We start from the raw sequence: 20,099 nt of genomic DNA, 5'->3' as shown, positions 1-20,099 counted from the left end.
CTCCCTCTCGCACGTCCCTCCCTCCCACCTCCTACCCCTCGTGGGCACACAGCGCCGGCTTTGAGCTCCCTGCCTCGAGCTCCCTGCCTCATCCAGCAGATTCCCACTGGCTGGCTGTTCTTCTTTCTCTTGTGAGGGCAGGGGTCTTCTGTTTTCTATCTTTTTAAGGCCTCCGGACCTGATTCCCACTGCTCACTCAACACGTGTCTCTTGAATGTGACAAATCCCCTTGGCGAAGCTAGCCCAGAAAGAGCCCCAGCAGGGTCCCCCCCATAAGGGCAGTGGGGTGTTCAGTGTTACCGTGGGCTGCAGCAGTCGGAGGCCACCCCGCAGCTGAGGAAAATCCATCTTAATGCCGAGTAAGGAGTGTCAGGCTGTCCAACAAGCCAGGAGCCTCATGTACCTGACAGACGCTGCCGGGTTTGGAGTAATTTGGGGAATAAGACAGACACGGCCCTCCCCCCGGTGCAGCCTCCCTTCCACTAGTGCGAATCGGGGAAGAGTCCCAGCCGTGATTACGAAGTGAGTGGAGTTCTGCAAAGGCCCCACGGTACCGTGAGGAGGAATGATTGGGTTTAGGGTGACGAGCGCTTAGACCAGGCCAGCAGGGAGGTCTCTGTGAAGGGGCAGCGTTCTCTAGAAAACGGGGTCCCTGAGACGAGACCAGGACCCTGTGAACAACTGAAGGGACAGACAGTTCTCAGCAGAAGGCCCTGGTGCAGGAAGGTGGCGGCCATGGCCGACAAGTGGAAAGCAGGCCAAGTGGTCTGGGTCGGGAGGGTGCGCCTGTTGATCCTGGAGGGCCTCCCGGGGGTGGCATCCCGTTCGGAAGGCAGGAGGTGACGGTGGTGGAGAAGCTCAGGATGCCCGTGTGATCATCCAGAGAAGGTGGGTCTGAACCGCACTTCAGAGGTAGAATGAAGGACCTCGGGAAGCTGGCTGTGAGCACTAAACTAGAGAGGCTGAGAAGGCCTTCCTGCGTTTCTGGCTTGGGCACCCGAGTGGGTGTTGGCTTCCTGGGCTGGCAAGGCCTGGGGAGGGGGCAAGTGTGAGTGGTGAGTCTGAACCTGACTTAAGAAGTTTGAGTGCTAGTGTGGGCTCCAGTAATGAAATGTTAGTAAGCGTTTTTCCCTTCAAGCTTTGTACTCATCCAGCCCCAAACTCACCTTCTTCAGATCTCTCTTCAAAAATGTTAGCGTTCTCAACGAGACCTTTCTTGAGCAGCCTCGTTAGCGCTGAATGCCCCATACCACCTGTCTCCTTTCCCTGCCTGATTTTCTTGGTTGTAGTGATTACCGACTGACATGTTGTATATTTCTTGGTTTATTGAGTCCATATAACACAAAGTCTTTGAGGTCAAGAATTTTCTGTACTGTACACCTAGTGGAGTATGGCCTATGGTAAGTGCTCAGGAAGTATTTACCTAAATATATGACTATGTTTTCTTGAGAGTATTTGTCAAGCTTTTGGCTTAAAACCATTCAGTTCCCTTTTTCAAATGAATGCAGGTTTTATAGGATATTTTATGTATTGGGACGTGTACACACACACACATTTGGGGGTTGGCATTGCTTTCAGAATAAAAACTGGATTCCATAATTCATATTTTAATGGTCTCTTAATCTTCAGGTTACAACTGATGGGAAACCGAAAATCATCGATATCATCGACACAACGGGAAGTGGCGACGTGAACACGGCCACGGTGGTGGAGCCAAAGGATGGTGAAATTGTTGGTCTTTCAGGAAGGGTGCTCAAGGTTGGAGCCTTTATCTTTTCACTGATTTTTTCTCTTTATTTTTTTGTGCTGTCACCTCAAGGCATCTTATGTTTTTACCTTACGTTCCGTGGGGTAATGTTGATTACCTGTTGCTGTGTCACAGATCACCCCGAGACGTCATGCTTTCAAGCCTCAAACGTTCACGGCTTCTGTGCGTCAGGAAAGCAACACAGTAAAGTCTTCACGTTTCTCTGACTTAGCTGTGCTCTGGTTAAATAACTTATGTTCTAATTCTGCTTCTTCCAAATAGCACGTAAACTGCCGATGGTTGACGTCTAATTCTTCCGCCAGTGTGAGATCAGCTGCTGCTCAGGTGCTTTGAGGATGCTCGTCCTCTCTTTCTCTAAGGATTCTATTATTGCTAAGCCGTCTTGAGTAACTGGTGGTCGGTTACTTACGGCCAGTAGTAGTTAGGGGAACAGATAAGAGCAAAAAAGTGAATAGAAGCAGACGCCTTTCATGATTAATTGTACAGGCAAAAAGAAAAGTGACAAGGCACATATGCACAGTTGAATGAGTAGTTTAAGTGAACACCGCTTTGCCTGCTATAGATAAGGCAGAGCCTTGCCTCAGGACTTCACTGTGTTCTCCAGATCACAACGGATTTTGGCTTTTGTGAAATCAGTTCTTTGCTTTCCTTTACGGCTTTACCACCTCTGTGCGGATTCATGGGATCTATTGGTAGTTTTGCCTGTTTGTGGGCTTTATATGAATGGCCTCACTTCCGTGTCATTTTGTGTCCTCTGTTCCTGGGTGTTTATGAGATGCATGAGATTGAGCCCTGATTCGCGTGGGGCAGTGATGTGTTCGGTTTCATTGCTGTCTCTGGGACATGGTTGTACCACGGGGTGTCCGTTGTGCTGGGAACAGTTGTTTCCGCTTTGGGACTGTCACAGTTCTTGAGAAAACGTTCTTGCAGACATACTCTGCGCACCCATGCGCAGGGAGCTCTAGGATGCGTGCCTGGGAGTGGGATTGCTGAGTCATAGAGACACCTTTCCTGGGTGGTACACCTTCACCAGTTTTCCAGCTGGGTGTACTGAAATACGTCTCCACTAGCAATGTGGAGGCCTCTTAGTAGCTGTGCTGCTACCAGTTGATGTTTTCAGGCTTTTTAATTTTTGCGAATAGCTTAGAATTTAGCTGTATCACTTTGTAGTTTTAATTTGTGTTTCTCCGACGACTATTAAGATTGAGCCCCTTCTCATGTGTCACTTAGGCGTCTGGATCTTCTCTTTTGTGAAGTGCCCCTCCGCGTGCCTTTGCTGGTGGTTTTGAATCCTGAGTCGTCCGTCACTTTCTTCCTCGTGTGTGGGGTGACCTGTCCTTGGGTCACATATGTTTCGGGTGTCTTTTCCCACTCTGTGCTCGTTTTCACCTTCCAGGCGATGTTTCTTCATGCGTAGGACATCAAATCTTTTGTAGTTGGAAATCAGCCCTTTGCCTTTCTGGTTAGGGCTTTTTGTGTCTTACGAAATCCTTCCTCCAGCTGACAATGAGTGAGAAGTACCAGCCCTTAACTTCACAGACCAAAGGGAAACGAACACCCCCAAACCTGCCACCAGACCAGCCACAGATGAGAGTAGGGCCCTGGCCAGCACTTCAGTTGAACCCAAGTGGAGGATCCAGACCAGCTTCTGATTGACAGAATGTGTAAGACAGGAAATGTGTGTTCTTTTAAATCACATTTGTGGTAATTCGTAACACAGCAGTAACTAATAGACTCGGCAGAAGATGTACAAGCTGTAAAAAACACTCAGATGGATATTTTAGAACTGAAATATTTTTATGATAGGTGAAACTTTTTTTAAGACAACATCTTAAGACAACATCACTGGAAGGATGCAGTAGCAGAAAGCAGATGACAGAAGAGTCTGAGCGAACTTTAAGATCAACCAATAGAAAATAACCATTCTGAATAACGAAGAGAAACACTGGGAAGTAACGAACTTAGCTTGAGGAACTTGTGGGTCAGTAATGAATGGTCAGATATTTGCATCATTAGACCCTAAGAAAGATGGGAAAGGGGTGTGCTGCGGGGAAAAAAAATTGGGGGAGAGGTTCTCCCAAGTTTGGCAAAGATACCAACCTACTAATTCCAGAAGCTGAGTGAACCCCAAATAGGATAAACTGAAAGGGATTCATGCCCGGAAACATCCAATCAGATTGCCAAAAATAGCCGGGAAAAAGTGACCCACTATATAGATGGGAAGGATTGATTGACTTCGGCCTTCTCATCAGAATCCTAGGGTGTGGCGTGACATTTTTCCAGTGCAGAAAGAAAGGATCTGTCGATCCCAGATTCTATATGCACTGAAAATATGTTCAGGGGAAGAGGGTGAAATAAAGACATTCCCAGATAAAGTAAAAGTAAGAGTATTTATAGCCAGCAGATACACTTTTTAAAAATAGTTAAAAAAAAAAAGACTTTTCAAAGGAAAACATGGGGCAGCAGAAATGAAGGACAAGCAAAAGAAACTGTAAAGGTCTTGAGTAAATATGATCACCTGCTTTCATTTTTTTTAAATTGTATTTGATAGCAAAGAAAAAAACCCTTCCTGACCTGAAATCAGGATATTCTCCCATTTTTATTTTCTAAAGGCATCCATCATTTTTCTTTTCTTGTTTGTTCTAGAATTCACCTGGAATTGATTTAACACTTTGTTTAAAATAGGAGTCCCTATATTCTTTTTTTCCATCTGAACACCCACTCGTCCCACCGCATGTGTTAAAAGTCCATAGTTTGCCCACCAATTTTCAGTGCCGGCTTTTACTTTGCAGCCTTCAAAACGTGGTGACTTTTGGCTTCTAAAGCCTCATTTCCCATTCTTTGTCGTTAGGATTTTTGGTTTTTTCCTTTTCCTTATTCTACTTTTAGCAGCATTTGGAAGGAAGCACAGTGCCTTTTAAAGTTCTGCCTCATTTAACTTGAAGTCATTTTTCAAATCATCACTTTTTAGCCTAGTTTAGGCTAGTTCAGAGACCGTGAATGCCTCAGCCACACTTCACATCGAATTTAGGTGCAGTGACAGCTGAAGGGAGAGGGTCCCTGTGTCCACCCCGACCGTGAGGCTGACAAGTCTGAAGTACCGTTTTGAGGCAAAAAACTCAACATAATTTTCTTGCATGGAATGTCAACAACTCACGGTGACAGTTGTCTCATTGAGAAAACCTTTAGTTCATTAAACAGCCTTTCTTTAAAAGAGTCAGTAAAATGAGGTGTAATTAGTAATTAAAGAAATTCTGTTTCTTGTTTGAGAATCACTCTTATCACATTGTTAGTTACTATGTAATTAAAACTCTTTTAAAGAGAGCAGCTTAAAATGGTAAAAAATAAATGAAATGCTTTGATTTTTAAGAGAGACCCAAAATAACTTCATTTGTATGGAATACTCAAATATGTAAAATAACATATTCTCCGATGGCCTCAGAGTAAAGGTAGCTGAGCACAGAAGAACTGATGCTTTTGGACTGTGGTGTTGGAGAAGATTCTTGAGAGTCCCTTGGTTTGCAAGGAAATCAAACCAGTCAATCCTAAAGGAAATCAACCCTGAATATTCACTGGAAGGATTGATGCTGAAACTGAAGCTCCAATACTTTGGCCACCTAATATGAAGAGCCCACTCATTTGAAAAGACCCTGATGCTGGGAAAGATTGAGGGCAGGAGGAAAGGGGATGACAGAAGACGAGGTGGTTGGATGGCATCGCTGACTCAATGGACATGAGTCTGAGCAAGCACCAGGAGATGGTGATGGACAGGGAGGCCTGGCGTGCTGCAGTCGATGGGGTCACAAAGAGTAGGACTCAACTGAGCAACTGAACAACAAGCAACAGAGCTAGCTTTAACATGGTGAAGGTTAACTAGTAGAACCGTGATTATGCATAATTTTTATTTTCTTATTTTTTTGTTTTAGTTACATTTTTGTAACTAACTAGTCCACATGTACTGTGAAGAAAATGCGTGGTAGCAGTTTGAGAAATATCTGGTTCGTGGTCCCTGCAGAATTTAGTCTTGCTTTACTTCAACACAAATTATGTCTACTCATTATTTTTATTGTATTACATACATAGTTTAAGTAATTGTGATTGTCTCAACACCTGATTATTTTGCAGTTACTTTGATCGGTTATTTCATTTAATCCTTTGGCATTTCACAGCTTTTCGTAATCTCTGCACAAAGGAGTTGTCAGTAGCATATGGGAACAAAGCCACCTGGGTGGTGGGACACCTGTGATTAAACAGGCTTGTGGCTGCTCACTCTTTTATTGTTGCAACACGTTATTATTGTGTGTCATGGATGTTGCGAGAATAAGAATCTCTATTATCTAAAGAAGGCTGGTCAGTTTTGAATGAAAAGTGCTAATTTGTATGCCAGCATGTTTAAAATTTCACGAACTCTAGATGTCGTTGGTTCAGAAATGATGACTGATGCGCAGACTTTTTAAAAAAATTTTTTTTAAATTGAAGGATAATTGCTTTACAGTATGTGCAGGCTTTTGAAGGTCAGTAGATCTTGGAAGTTCTGTGCACAATTGTCTTCCTCTCTTGAGTTGTGAGAAAATTTCCTCCACAGGCTTCCTGCCTGGGGAATAGTCTGATGAAGAGGGACTTGAGGATCCGAGTCGAGTAGAGATCCTGCACAAGTGAGGACTGTGAGTCAGTCCACAGCTTCTGGTGGTTGTTAGTTCAGCTTCGTAACCTGTACACTTTAAAAGCTGTTTTTAGTGATCATGGGTCCTGAGATGATAGAATGTGAAGGGTCCCCATGGTCTTATTTGACAGTTAAAGTTGGTTGATGTTCACACAAATTCTTATTCATGGGACTTGTGAAGTAAAGATGATTTTCTTCCTTTTGCACATGAGGAAGTGGAAGCCCGTGGCTCCCGCCTGGTGAGGAGCAGAGTCTGGGCCATAGCCAGGTTTGTCTGGCTTTAAATTCTGTATCCTTTACACCAGGTTTTTGTCTCTTGATAGAACTAGATTCCAGCTTTCTTTTCAACCCTCCTGTTTGGGCCAGAAGTTTAATTTCTCTTTGCCTGTTTGCTTTCTCCATTTGTAAACTGGGCATGCTCTTTGTATTTTATGTAAATTAAAAGCTTGAAGTGTTATTTTTAAATACTTTGAGAGAGCAGGAAAGACTATTATAAGATGTTGTATGTAATTATCATAATTTTATAGAGCTTTTTTCTTAAGAACACAAAGAGCTCTTTTTATAGGCTCTGGGCCCATCCCTGTAGTATCTTGGAGGAGAGTGAAGTTCTTTTTCTTAGCGGGACATCCGAGGGCGGAGAGGTTCTGTAAGTTGCTTCCCTCCCCTGGTTGATGGGCAGTTGGGTGATGGGGGAGTGAGCTGTCCTGAGCGCTTGGGAACTGAATGTCTTAGCGGTTTAATGTGATGTTGATAGCCCTGCATAAACTGTAAAGCATTGTGTAAATGAAAGTACTCTAGTTAAGCTATCTCACTGTTGAGACAAAAGGAGCCAGAGATATGTTAAATGGCAACTTAGAGTATTAAAGATATGCTCTAAGGCGGCCTGCTTGAAGTTGAGCCCCAAGGACAGATTTTCCCCCAGGACTGCACCATTGGAATTGGGAAGCATTTAGTGAGTGAGAAATGTTCTTTTTTCCCATAGATTCCTGTGACCTGGACAAATCCCTCAGGCAGATATCACATTGGCATAAAAAATGGCTACGATTTCTATCCAAAGGCTCTCAAGGAAAGAATTCAGGTAACGGACAATCTAGTATCGATGACTTCTTCAGATTCTATTCAGACTGAAGAAAGAGACTTCCTTAGCTCTCACTAACCTGATGATTATTAAGGGGATCTGGAGACTTTCAAATGATATCTGCTTCAAGAAAGATGGTATCCGGTGAAATGTTACCCATTTGTGTTTCCTAATCTGAGATACATGGATAAGTTTAGGGAATCTGAAAACCTTGAAATTTTATTCACATTTTGTGTATTTGTGTTTTTCTGGGAAGAGGGATATGCTTTCATTGGACAATCAATTTAAAGCCTAGACTGCCTTATTTATTCCTGTTCCTGTCGTTTCTCTGGTAATTTTTCCCATTTTCCTAGTCTTTGCCTTGCTTTCTTGATCCCAGTTAGTGATGATTCAGAACTAGGGAAGGAAGTAACTCAGACCTAATGCAGCTGAAGGACGGGAAACATAGTCTGTCTTTGGAGAGCTAAGAATTGTAAAACCAGTGAGATGGAGCCTGCTTTATGACAGCACAGTCGACCTTTCGGTAGTCACGGGAGCGTTTGAAATGTTCATTATCCATCCATTATAGGAGCCACGAGCCACAAATAGCTATTGAGAACTTGAAATGTGGTTAGTATGACTAAGGAAGTGAAGTTTTAATTTTATGTAAGATTTTAAAGTAGTAAAACAAGATGTGATCCTTGCAAGTTGGGCCTTCAGGGTGAGACCCATGGGCCATGTAGTCTAGGGTTGTGATTTGCTTCTCCAGGGGTCAGTGAGCCAGTAAGAAGTTACTCAGTATTTTACATATAAATATTTACTTGGCAGATTCCAGTCATTCTGAAAAAAAAAAAAAAAAAATCAGAAAACAAATGTCATGTAACGCAACTTCTATTAGATACTATTTTGTTTTAATATTTCAGGCTGAAATGCACAGTATTTTTATGCATTACATTAAATTTAATCAGCCATGTTCAGGTATGGATTAGGTTCAAGCAGATCCCCTTTTTTAGTCCAGTGGAGTTGATTCTTTTACTGGAGAGGCTTTCTTTAACTAGCTGACTTCCACTGGGAGGCACTGTGGTTCAAGACACTCGGGATGGCGGGAAGACCAGTTTCAGCAGCAAAGAACCATCAAGTCAACGAGGGTGGGAAAAAAGAACAGGCCAGGGAGGTGGGAGACAGGAAGTCCACCAGAGTGTAGCTGTGGGCTTACCCTGTCTTCTGCTTGCTCTTGGCTGAAGGCATTTCTTTTTCCTCAAATGATGGTATTTCAGGCTGTTACTTGACATGATATTATCTATTCTTGGAGAAGGATTTAAATGGGGGCCTATGATGTATAAAAATAACATCTGGTTGTGCCTTGGTAAACTTGGGCTTTTAGAGTCTAGGCATGGTGAATTAAGTAATCAAGTTTTTTATAACTGATCCGTTCATTGCTTTATCAACTTGATTATAAATGATTTTTTTTAACCTCTGTATGAGCATTGTATAGCATCACAGCTAATAGCAACTCTTAAGTTCCTATCTCAGTTTACCTGCATATTAGTCCACCTCATTGGAAGGCCATTTCTCTGTCTTTGCAGAAAGAACGGAAGGAAAAAATCTGGGACCCTGTCCACAGAGCAGCCCTCGCGGAGGCCTGTCGGAAGCAGGAAGAGTTTGACGTTGCCAACAACTGTCCTTCTCAAGTTGGTGCTAGTCGCTTTTATTTAAACATTAGCGTGTTCTTGGAGAATTAACAGTTCTTAGAGAATGCACAGACTTTTCCCCCAAGTTTGTTTTCTCCCCCATGTTTTAACTTGTCTAATTTTACTTATTTTCCTTTCCTCATTTGTCCTGAAATCAATTTATATATTGGTTGAATGTTTAAAAGTTCTTAATGAACATAGAGTGCCCGCACGGAAAAGTGCGCACATCTAGATGTGGTGTCATGAACTGTCACAGAGGGAGCACCCCGAGCGCCAGCACGCCGGCGCCGCTCGTGCCTCTGGCTGCTCACCGCCACCTCCACCCAGGAGCAGCCACTGTCCTTGATGGCTGACACTGTCAAGTGACCTCACCCGTTCTGGATTTTGTAAAATGGAATCATACGGTGTCTGTCCTTTTACGCATCACCGCTTTCATCCGATGTTTTCCGTACGATCCTCCAGTGCGGGGTGTTGGAGTAGTTCACTCTCGTTACTCTGTGAGGGCTGGACCACAATGTATGTGTCCGTTCTGCAGATTGATCCTTGCTTTGTTTCCAGTTTTGGGCCAGGATGAAAAAATCCTGTTTTGGAAGTTCTTGGGCCGGTCTTCTGGTGGGTTATAAAGTGACCGTACCAGTTGCATAGGAAGTGTACGAGAGTTCCCATTCTTCTACATTCTTGTGTTGCATGTTTTGTAAATCAGTGTATGAGATGAAAATAGCATCTCAGTTTATTATGAAAGCTATAAGTGCTGTTGCAGAAACTGGAGCACCAGAGGTATGTAACGGTTAGCAGGTGAAAGTCTCTGGAAGGTCACCACCCAGGGATGCTAGCAGCAACTTGATGTTCGTCCTTCTGAATTTTTCTGTTAATGCATGCCACTTTTTAAATGAATTTTTTAATCAAAGTATAGTTGATATACAGTGTTTTAGGTGTACAGCAAAGTGATTCAGTTATACATACATATATATATATATTCTTTTTCAGATTCTTTTCCATTATAGATTATTACAAGATATTGAATATAATTCCCTGTGCTATACAGTAGGTCTTTGTTTATCTATTTAATATGTAGTAGTGTGTATCTGTTTCGCTCACATTCCTAACTTACCCCTTCCCCTCCCTCCCGCCCTGGTAACCGTAATGTGTTTCGTGTCTGTGGGTCTTTTCTGTCAGTCAGGAAGTTCATTTCTGTCATTCCTTTTTAGATTCCACATATAAGTGATGTCATGGTATTTGTCTTTCTGCTTCTGATTTACTTCATGTAGTATGATTATATCCATCCGTGTTGCTGCAGATGACATTGTTTTGTTCTTTTTATGGCTGAGCAGTCCTCCATCGTGTGTGTGTGTGTATTTATATACGTGCCACGTTTTGTTTATCCAGCCACCTGTCGATGGACATGTAGGTTGCTTCCTGTTTGGCTGTTGTAAACAGTGCTGCTGTGTATACTGGGGTGCATGTTATCTTTCGAATTGGAGCTTTTCTCTTTTCCAAGTATATGCCCTGGAGTGGGATTGCTGGAGCATGTGGTAACTCTATTTTTAGTTTTCTGAGGAATCCCCAGACTGTTTCTGAAGCGTAGTGGCTGTACCATTTACCTTTCCCACCAACAGTGTAGGTGGGTTCCCTTTCTCCATACCCTCTCCAGCATTTATTATTTGTAGACTTTTTGAGGATGGCCATTCTGACCAACATGAAGTGATGGCTTCATGGTAGTTTTGATTTGCATTTCTCTAATAATAAGTGACATTGAACATCTTTTCCTGTGCCTGTTGGCCACATGTGTGTCTTTTTGGAGGAAACGTCTACTTAGGCTTCTAGGGCGTGCATTTCTTAATCAGAAATGGGATTGTATTGGCGATTCTGAACCCTGGCTCCCTGCTAGGATCACATGAGGAGCTTTAAAAATTCCATGTTTGTGTCCTAGAGAGGAAATAAATCAGAACCTTACAGAGGAGGCAGATATTTTAAAAACTTGTCAAGAGTTTTCATTAACATGCAGGTCGGGTCAATGCCCACCAGCCTATATAGATCTGCACACGCACACTTTTATTTACTTTATCTGTGTTCATTTTTAACAGCTGTATAATTTTTGGTTAGATCACTTTTGGTTCTTCAACCTCCTGTTGGAGACGTGAAATGTAGTATTTCAAGTACTACATATAGAGCACTAACTATAGAAGAGGGATCTGAATTTAATTAGCCATTTTATTTTGTATGCCAAAAATGTTTATATAATTGTCTTTTTCCTTGAGGAGGAGTAAACATTGAATATATTGAATAAGGAAAAAATGAAGCGTAACTTAAGATTTTGGGAACATGTGAAATCTAAGTTTTTATTCACCTGGACTAGTCAGGCGAATATAGGACCATCTCATACAGTACTTTTTTTAAAGTGCTTAGATTGAAGCATACAAATTTTCCATTTTTATAGCTCAGAATGGTTGAATAGCAGTTTATATGTACTTGGTCAAAAATACAGTATGTATTTAACTCAGCAAATTCAACAGAGGCGAGACTATTCATAATTCCTATTATTTATTTGGGTTCTTAAGAAACAGATTTGAAGTGGAAATGTTCCTGGCTATAAAAATCTAAAGGTAGATGAACTAACGTGTAGCAGTTTTAGTGTTGCTTTTGGAACTGAATCATGCAGGTACAGGCATGTGACTAATACCCTTGGCCAAGTGAGGTCCCCGCCATGTAGCACCGTGTCTTCCCCAAAGCAGCTGTAGTGAGGGGCTGACTGTGATAGTGAGGGAAGGATTTTTTATTTAATATTTTAATTGATATCTGCCACTAAATTGAATTTCAAATTGTACAGACATAAAAGGAAAGTCTTCTTCCGTTTTTCCAGGGTAAAATGACTTTACTACTGGGTCACATTGTCTTTGGTTGTCTGTTACTGTCACTTGCCAAGAGCACAAAGTGCTAACATTAGCACATGTTCTAATTGATTAGGCAAATAAATTAATCAAGGAGGAGCTTCACAGTCAAGTGGAATTGCTAAACTCTTTTGAGAAAAAGTACAGTGATCCTGGCCCTGTGTACGACTGCTTGGTGTGGTTTGATGGTGAGACCTGGAGGTAAGCCATGTGGATTTTATACATCTTCATTTAAACATGGTCTTGCCTGCTCTGAAGAACATTAAGCCCTCAAACTACCCGGAGATTTGGTTTACAAGACATTAATATCTCTAAGCAAAGCTCCTTGAGAGCCGGGTTGGCTTTTGAGTAGTTTTGGATAAAGCCTCTTAAACTTCTTAGTATTTTAGGCATGAAAGCTGACTCTTACCTCTCTTAGAGAATCTTACCCCCTTAACCAGACAGCAGTCATTAAATATACAACAGCAGGTTGATCATAGGAATCTTCCTGATTGAAGCTGGGCACTTTGTAAAGTAAGTGCAGGAGGGTCTGGCAAGAGTATCTACTATAAATGTTTTAAGGGCAGAGGAGGAAAATGGCATAAAGATTTACCACCGGAGACCTAGACGCTAAGTTGGTCTGATTCCTTAAGCGGGTGGGTGGTTTTCTTCCTGGGGGTCTGTGAAGGACGGTTCCTAGAGACCCTTGTGCGTGACTTCATTTAAGGGCTGGTTGCTTAAGTCACTTTACCCAGTCTTTACTGAGGCCTCTGTGACAGAGGAAGCTGCCACATTTGTGCTGGTAAACAGAGATAGTGTGGTGAGAAGATCCTCGAGAAACAGTATTGTGTGATTTTTAGAAAGGTAGAAAAAGAAGATAAATTGCATTACCTGCTCTTAATTCTCCTTTTCCAGAGCCTGCATTGATTCGAGTGAAGATGGGGATCTGAGTAAATCGACTGTTCTGAGAAACTACAAAGAGGCTCAGGAGTATGGCTCCTTCGGTGCTGCCGAGATGCTGAACTACTCTGTCAACATATACGACGACGGGAACCTGCTCTCCATAGTGACCAGTGGAGGTATTCTGTCTTAGGTTTGCTAACTAGAGATGAACGTGCAAAGTACCGGGAGGATAAATTCCTCTACCCAAAAACAGCCCGAAGGAGAATTGACCGATCCCTACGACAGAACTAGGTCTGGAGTCACGGATGTGATTTGATTTCCTGGAAAGGTATTGGGTATTGTTTTTTTTTAAGGCCGAAACCATGTAGGATCCATTCCAGGAGTGTGAGCATGGTCCAGCTACAAAAAATAATGTAAACACAGTTCATTCTATGAACAATAATTTCACCTCCAAATACTAACTCTTGAAAATTCACCCATGAGTGTGAAGGATCAGGTAAAAGGATCCTTAACACAGCTTTCTGTGTAATTTCAAAAAAGTTATAAACTTTCTTGAAATTTGTGTGTTTTTTATAAATTATGTTATTCATCCTGTGGAATATGTTATATAGTAATCATAATAAATCTGCATATAACTATGTATAAATCTCATATAAATTTTACTGAAAAAAATATATTGATATTAAAAAAATTTGTGTGAAAATTGTTTATGGGTGTGTTTGGTAAAAATATGAAAGCATAGGTGTGAAGACGGTGTGCACCAGCTGCAGGGCAGTGCTTGCTTCTGGGAGGGAGTGAGGAGGGTGAAGTAGGGTACCCAGCTCCCCCCGCCCATAGAGGCACAGCTTAGGTACAGGAAACTGCACACACTACACACTCATAATGTGGTGAGTTCTGATGTGTGCACACACCCGGGAAACCATCCCTACAACCAAAATAACATCTCCATCACCACCACCCTCAAAGGCTGGCTTATTCTTCCTATAATCCAGTTGTCTCCACTCACATCCTCTGGTAGCCGCTGAATGGCTTTCTGTCCACCCTTGATTACTGTACATCTGATAGAATTTTATATAAATGGAATTAAAAAAATGAAGTTTGTTTTTGCCTGCCCATTGCAGCATGTTGGGCTGAATCCGTGCTGTGATTATAAGTGGCTTGTTCCTTATTGTGGAGCAGTGTTCCACCGTGTGTGTCCACCATGGTTTATTTATCCATTCACCTCCTGATACACACTTGGGTTGTTTGAACAACTGTGTACAGGTCTGTGTAGAAGTTGGTTTTTGTTTTAATTGGAACCCATGTCTGGGAGAGCTGGTTGGGTGTGGTAGGGCCATACAGGATTGAAGACCCTCCGAGCTCCCCTTGGCAGTAGCAGAGGCGTGTCGCACCCGCCGCAGCGGAGAGTGCACGCCCCCGCCCACAGCGGCCACCCTCAGCCTCAGCTCTTCAGCAAGGGGTGGCTCTGCGTGGCCTTCCTCTGCGTCTCCCAGGTGACTCGCCTTTTCATACGTTTATTTGCCATTTGGTCATCCTCTTGGGAAATGTTTTTCAAACGCTCTTTACCCATTTTTGGGGGGGGTTCTTTTTTTTTTTTTGAAAGATTATGTTCTAGATATAAGCACTTTGTCAGTTACATGTGTGCAAATACTTTCTCACCTTTGTGACTTAACAGCGTAGAATCCAGGATGGCAGAATAGCGTATGTAAATCACAGTCACTTTTTGTGAATTATTGTTAAGAGACAGAAGAAACAGTACCCCCTTACACGTTAAGATAACCGTGTTTTTATTCTGATTACTACTACGCAGATTGAATCTCGTGGTTAAAACTTTGAGCCTCTGAGGGTGTTTCCTCATTTTCTCCCCTTTTTGCCTCTAGGAGCCCACGGAACACACGTAGCTAGTATAGCTGCTGGGCATTTTCCTGAAGAACCTGAGCGGAATGGCGTAGCTCCTGGTGCTCAGATTCTTTCCATCAAGATTGGAGACACGAGACTCAGCACGATGGAGACAGGCACAGGCCTCATCAGAGCTGTGAGTGCTCCTGAGCTGCTGGTGTCCAGGACTGATGGTTCATGGTCGTGGATACTTGGATTAGCAAGCTGCTCTTGCTTTATCAAAAATACATGGCACTGTATTTAGTGTATAGGACTTTGTTTGCAAAAGCCCAAAATGCTTAACTCATTTAAAAATATTTTTATTAGAAATTATTTGGGTTAAAGAGATTTGGGGAAACATGAAAACATTGTTTACATTATACCTCTCACTTGTAGTAAATCCCTTAGCAAACTATTTTGAGATACTTTTAAAAGCATGAAAAAAGACAGGAAGACATCTCAGCCAGCCTGCTCCATCAGTGTAAGAATTTATTCTTCATTTGACTTTAACATATGAATTCTATTTCACTTGAGTGAATTTAGACTTTAAAGAGACCTCCCTCGTTTCTCCAACTCAATTCTGCAGATGCTGGTTTGTTTTTTATTGACTACTTCCTGTGCCGTGTATCAACACCACCCCCAAACACACACACACCTTTTTTTAAGTTCGTTAGCCATATGTCTGGCAGTAACTTATGAATATAGGTATGAGTTGGAATATGATTGGTTACAGAACTGTGGGATGCCTTTTTTGTGCTGGCTTTTCTGTTTTTATAAATGGCTGTCTAAGCTGGACTGTTTCTCTTTTTAATAGATGATAGAGGTTATAAATCATAAATGTGATCTTGTCAACTACAGCTACGGAGAAGCGACTCACTGGCCAAATTCCGGGTGAGTGTTCTTTGCCACTCGTCAGCCGTGGGGGCGTAGCTGGTAAGAGCAGTGAGCGCTTCTGTGTAACTGGAGCGAACGTCACAACTGACGAGGAGCAGACTTGGGCAGATCCTGTGCGGCCCCGAGGCCCTTGGTCCACAGTCATGTCTTTGACGCTGGTGTCCCCTCCTGGCCGGTGGACCCGACGGCCCCTCGGACCCCCGTCCACAGGCAGCCGGACCTCGGGTGTGCACCGCGGGCCCTGCGGTGACGGCGCCCCTCAGCTGCCGGCTCTGCGGAGGCCACCCTGGCGGCATGCTCGGGGGCCGTGAGCCGCGGGTGTGCGGTCAGCTCTGTCTCTGGTCACAGTGCGTGCCCTTCCCTCTGGGACGGCCGTTGCACACCTTTTCCTGGGGACTCTCGGCGACCTCCCCGTCAGTCCTCAGCTGGCGTCCTTGCTGCTTTCTTTCCCAGAGCAGATGAAAGCGCTCAGAGGGGACTCCGGGCCCTCCTGTGACCCGCCTGACCCCACCAGCTGCCGTCCCTTCTTTTCTCATGGAGTGTGCCTGGGATGAAGAGCGGCTCTGGTCCCCTCCGCCCTCAGAGATGCCTTCCAGCATCGACTCGCTCCTTTCCTGGCTCTCTTTACTGTTAGACAGACCTGCTCAAGTATCCACTAGCTTTAAAACTAACTAATAACAAGCCTCCTCATCTCCCATGGCCTTTGCTTTTCCAGCAAAACCGAGACAGGTGTGTTCACCGTTGTCCATCGCCGGGTCTCCCTGCCCTGCTCCCCTCCCTGTGCTGTAAGGGTCTTCCAGCCTCTGGCTTAGCGTGACCTCATGTTGCCTCAGCCTTTCTGTCTTCATAGCGCTAACTTGGCAGTGACCCTATCTGGAGAGTTTCCTCCCACCACCCCATCCAGATACACCCATTGTGCATTTTCTGCAGCTCTGTGACAGAGCTCTGCCGAAACGCAAATGTCACCAAACGAGCCTGTAGTTGGCTGTCGTCAGTGATTGAGTTTTCATGGGTGCATCATAAATGCTTTTGCTAGATGAAAAGAGCCATTTCAGTGGCTGTGTCTCAGGATTGTGTTTAGGTGACATGAACAGTGACAGGGCTCCAGAACGATCCGTGAGCACCTGGGAAGGGGCCCTGTACCTGCAGATGGCCCGATAACCCCGGGAGATGGCTTAATGCGGCGCTGGAACCATTCCTGTACGTAACGGTGGGGGTCTCACAATCTGTACATATGTGCAGTCTCAGAACTACGCACCGAAGAGAAGGTCGGTTCTACCACATGTTGATTTAAGAAATAAAAATTTTAAAACCCATAATTTCCTCAGCTGACGGGTACACGGTTCCTTGTGAGACAATTGCTCATTTCCAGACCTGGAAGCGAGCACGCTGTCAGCGTCAGTTGTGAACGTAACCTCGCAGGAGGGAGAAGGAATCTGCTTCCGTGTCTGCATTATCGCGGTGTATATCTTTCTCTCCTGGGACCTTCCTTCTTCTGCAGTCTTCTTACTCTAATGTGCTTTTTCCTTCACTTTTATGATTTTGGAGTATCCCTGGCCCTTAACCTTTTTTACATTGACCTCATTTTTTTTCCTTGTGGTCTAACTTTACCTCCTGTAATGACTACCAGTGTATTTTTCTTCCTTGCTGTCAAGCTCTAACCAGATCTCTTATATGTTAAATCTCTCTCCCTAGCGCCTTATTTCCCCATTCACCTTTGCCGCTTGTGACAGCTGTGTGAGGAGTTGGTTCTCCATACTTCATGTCGGGGGGGAGTGGACCCCCTGTGGCCCCTGACCCAGTCTCTGCTAACGTTGCAGTCTTTGCTTTTGGCCCCTTGGCAGTTTATTTTCCCCACATATATACAGTTTTGTTTTTAGCACATTCCCCACTAAAAACGGGGCCTCCTAACTCCCTCCGCTGAAACCCGACTGGGGTATGTCTCTGGGCATGGCTCTGTCGCGCTCTGCTAATGGCACATGTGCCGGAATTTACCTGACCTCGCGTTTGAATGTATTTTAGTTTTATAAACACTTTGTGAGTAGAAGCAAGGCACTTGCAGTGTGAGAATGTCCCTGAGTGATTCTAAGCACCCCTCCTGACCTGTGACCACCATTCTATTGCTGCTGCTACTCGCAACCCATGGTTTTTTTTTTTTTTTATATAAACCATGTTTGAAAATATTTTCACATTACAGTAATCCATTTCCTGAAAAGTGGACAGTTCGTGTGTTCAACTGAATCCTCTCCCTCTTTCAGGAGAATATGTGAAGTAATCAGTGAAGCTGTGTGGAAGCACAATATAATTTATGTCTCAAGTGCTGGGAATAACGGCCCCTGCCTGTCTACAGTCGGGTGTCCGGGAGGAACCACGTCCAGTGTGATAGGTGAGTTTGTAGTGTTAGAAATAAACTTAAAAACAAGCAGACAAAAAGATTTAGTCCATCCAGTGTTAATCGTATCTCTCCCACACACAGGACACTGTGAGCCTATAATAGACCCTCAGGAAAGTGAACTCTCGTAGGGACCCACTGATGTAGAATTTCATCTCCAGCAGACTGGAGTAAGTGTGGAGGTACAGATCACGGGTAGCAGAAGTATAGATCAGGCCTGTTGTTTAGTTGCTAAGTCATGTCCAATTCTTTGTGACCCCATGGACTGCACCATGCCAGGCTTCCCTGTCCTTCACTGTCTCCCAGAGCTTGCTCCAACTCATTGAGTCGGTGATGCCATCCAACCATCTCATCCTCTGTCGCCCACTTGACCTCCTGCCTTCTGTCTTTCCCATCATCAGGGCCTTTTCCGATGAGTCAGTTCTTCACATCAGATGGCCAAAGTCCTGGCACTTCAGCTTCAGCATAAGTCCTTCCAATGAATATTCAGGGTTGATTTCCTTTAGGATGTACTGGTTGGATCTCCTTGCAGTCCCAGATCAGGCTGTGGGATCACAAAAGTGCTGTTCCCTCTGATTTGAGGATCTGGGCAAGGCTTTCTGGAAGAAGTGTGAGAACAAGGATTTCAGTAGGTAGACAGAAGCAGGAGAAGGGCTTTCCAGGCTAAGTGAGCAGCATAAATGAAGACACTTGCTTCACTTTTTATTTATAGTGTCCGCCTGTGTATTTATAGCAGAGTTCCCTCGTTTAGTTTCTCTTGGAGCATGCAGGAAGACCTAGAGGTAGAGGAAGGGAGCTTCCTTACTGAGAAAAGCAGTTGAAACACATTTACTGTGTGCCTGTGGCCTTCCCCACCCTTTGTCTTCAGGATCGGATACGGTATTGTCTGCTTCACTGGAATCCAACAGGAAACAATAATGCCTGTCAACGAAAGTTGTAAGAGATCGAATTATTTGCAGTCATAATATGAAAATAATAAAATTAGCTTCTATTATACGACAGTAGCTGCCATCTTGTGCAAAAAACAAAACCCCACAAAACATGAAATCCACCCCTTGGTTTTTTTAATGTGAGGCATGAATGAGGAACGGTGAATTGAGATCCCTTAAGTAGTAAATGAGACCTGAAGATTTTTGGTTTATTTTTAAATGTGGGCTCAAAACACTTAATGTTTGTGACTGAACATGTGACCATAAAAGCTGGTCCCAAGCAGTTTTCCTGGTGTATCCACCATTAACTGCACAATACGTACGTATCATAGGAGTTACTATAGTTGCGTAGGTATTAGAGATTTTATAGATACACAGCAATATTTGGGCATTAAAGGTTAGAGTAGAAACTGGTCCTTTTAAAAATATTTTTGTTTTAAAATATCAGTGATCTTATATTTATGGGACATGCTTGTATTCGTGGCTTGTAAATTTTAAGCATGGTGTCGCTTGCTTTCAGTAACCTAAAATCTCTTGATAAAGTAATTCTGTTAAATCGTGTGTTAAGACAGCAGTGCCTGCCAGTGATTCATGCATTGTGTGTTCCAGATCTCTGGATACTTTTAAGGACACAAAATGAAACAAAATAATCCTGAGAGGTACCTAGTGATAAAAATGCACTGCTCCTCTACAGCGCTCAGCATTTTGTCATTTTCTTATCCCCGCATTGGCAGAACACTTTAACCTAAATTCTACAAAATGACTACAGTTTCATGTGGCAGCACTGTTGACCTAAGTCCTCTTAATTCACTCATTCTGTCCAGCCTTCTACCCAGGAGATGTGTGTGTTGTGAAGGAGAATGAGGAGCTGATAGTCTTGGATTCTGAGTCTTGTCTCTGCCGGTCATTATCTTCAGTACATTTTTTTAACCCCTCTCTGCCCTGTTTGCACATCCCTGGAATGAAGGACCTGACTTTGATCTCTGAGTTCTGTGATTTCAGAGTCTTAACTAGTTTCATCTGCACGTTTATCTAGGAGACCGTAGCATGTTACTGC

General features: G+C 43.5%; 1 protein-coding gene across 5 annotated transcripts in view; it reads left to right on the top strand.

Annotated features, from left to right (window-relative positions):
• TPP2 (tripeptidyl peptidase 2) overlaps nt 1-20,099 on the top strand; it is a 58,276-nt gene that overhangs the window by 5,835 nt on the left and 32,342 nt on the right. For 3 of the 5 annotated variants that reach the window (XM_070380766.1, XM_070380765.1, XM_070380769.1), the window contains exons 2-10: nt 1,630-1,758; nt 7,414-7,509; nt 9,075-9,179; nt 10,167-10,223; nt 12,144-12,268; nt 12,962-13,125; nt 14,830-14,984; nt 15,642-15,718; nt 17,980-18,107. In XM_070380766.1, the coding sequence (XP_070236867.1) occupies nt 1,630-1,758; nt 7,414-7,509; nt 9,075-9,179; nt 10,167-10,223; nt 12,144-12,268; nt 12,962-13,125; nt 14,830-14,984; nt 15,642-15,718; nt 17,980-18,107 (1,036 nt within the window). The remainder of the gene's footprint in view (nt 1-1,629; nt 1,759-7,413; nt 7,510-9,074; nt 9,180-10,166; nt 10,224-12,143; nt 12,269-12,961; nt 13,126-14,829; nt 14,985-15,641; nt 15,719-17,979; nt 18,108-20,099) is intronic. The other 2 variants (XM_070380768.1, XM_070380767.1) reach the window with 1 other exon arrangement.

This window comes from Bos mutus, chromosome 12 (genome assembly GCF_027580195.1).
Source record: "Bos mutus isolate GX-2022 chromosome 12, NWIPB_WYAK_1.1, whole genome shotgun sequence".
NCBI lineage: Eukaryota > Metazoa > Chordata > Mammalia > Artiodactyla > Bovidae > Bos > Bos mutus.
This window is presented reverse-complemented; position numbering and strand designations above follow the sequence as displayed.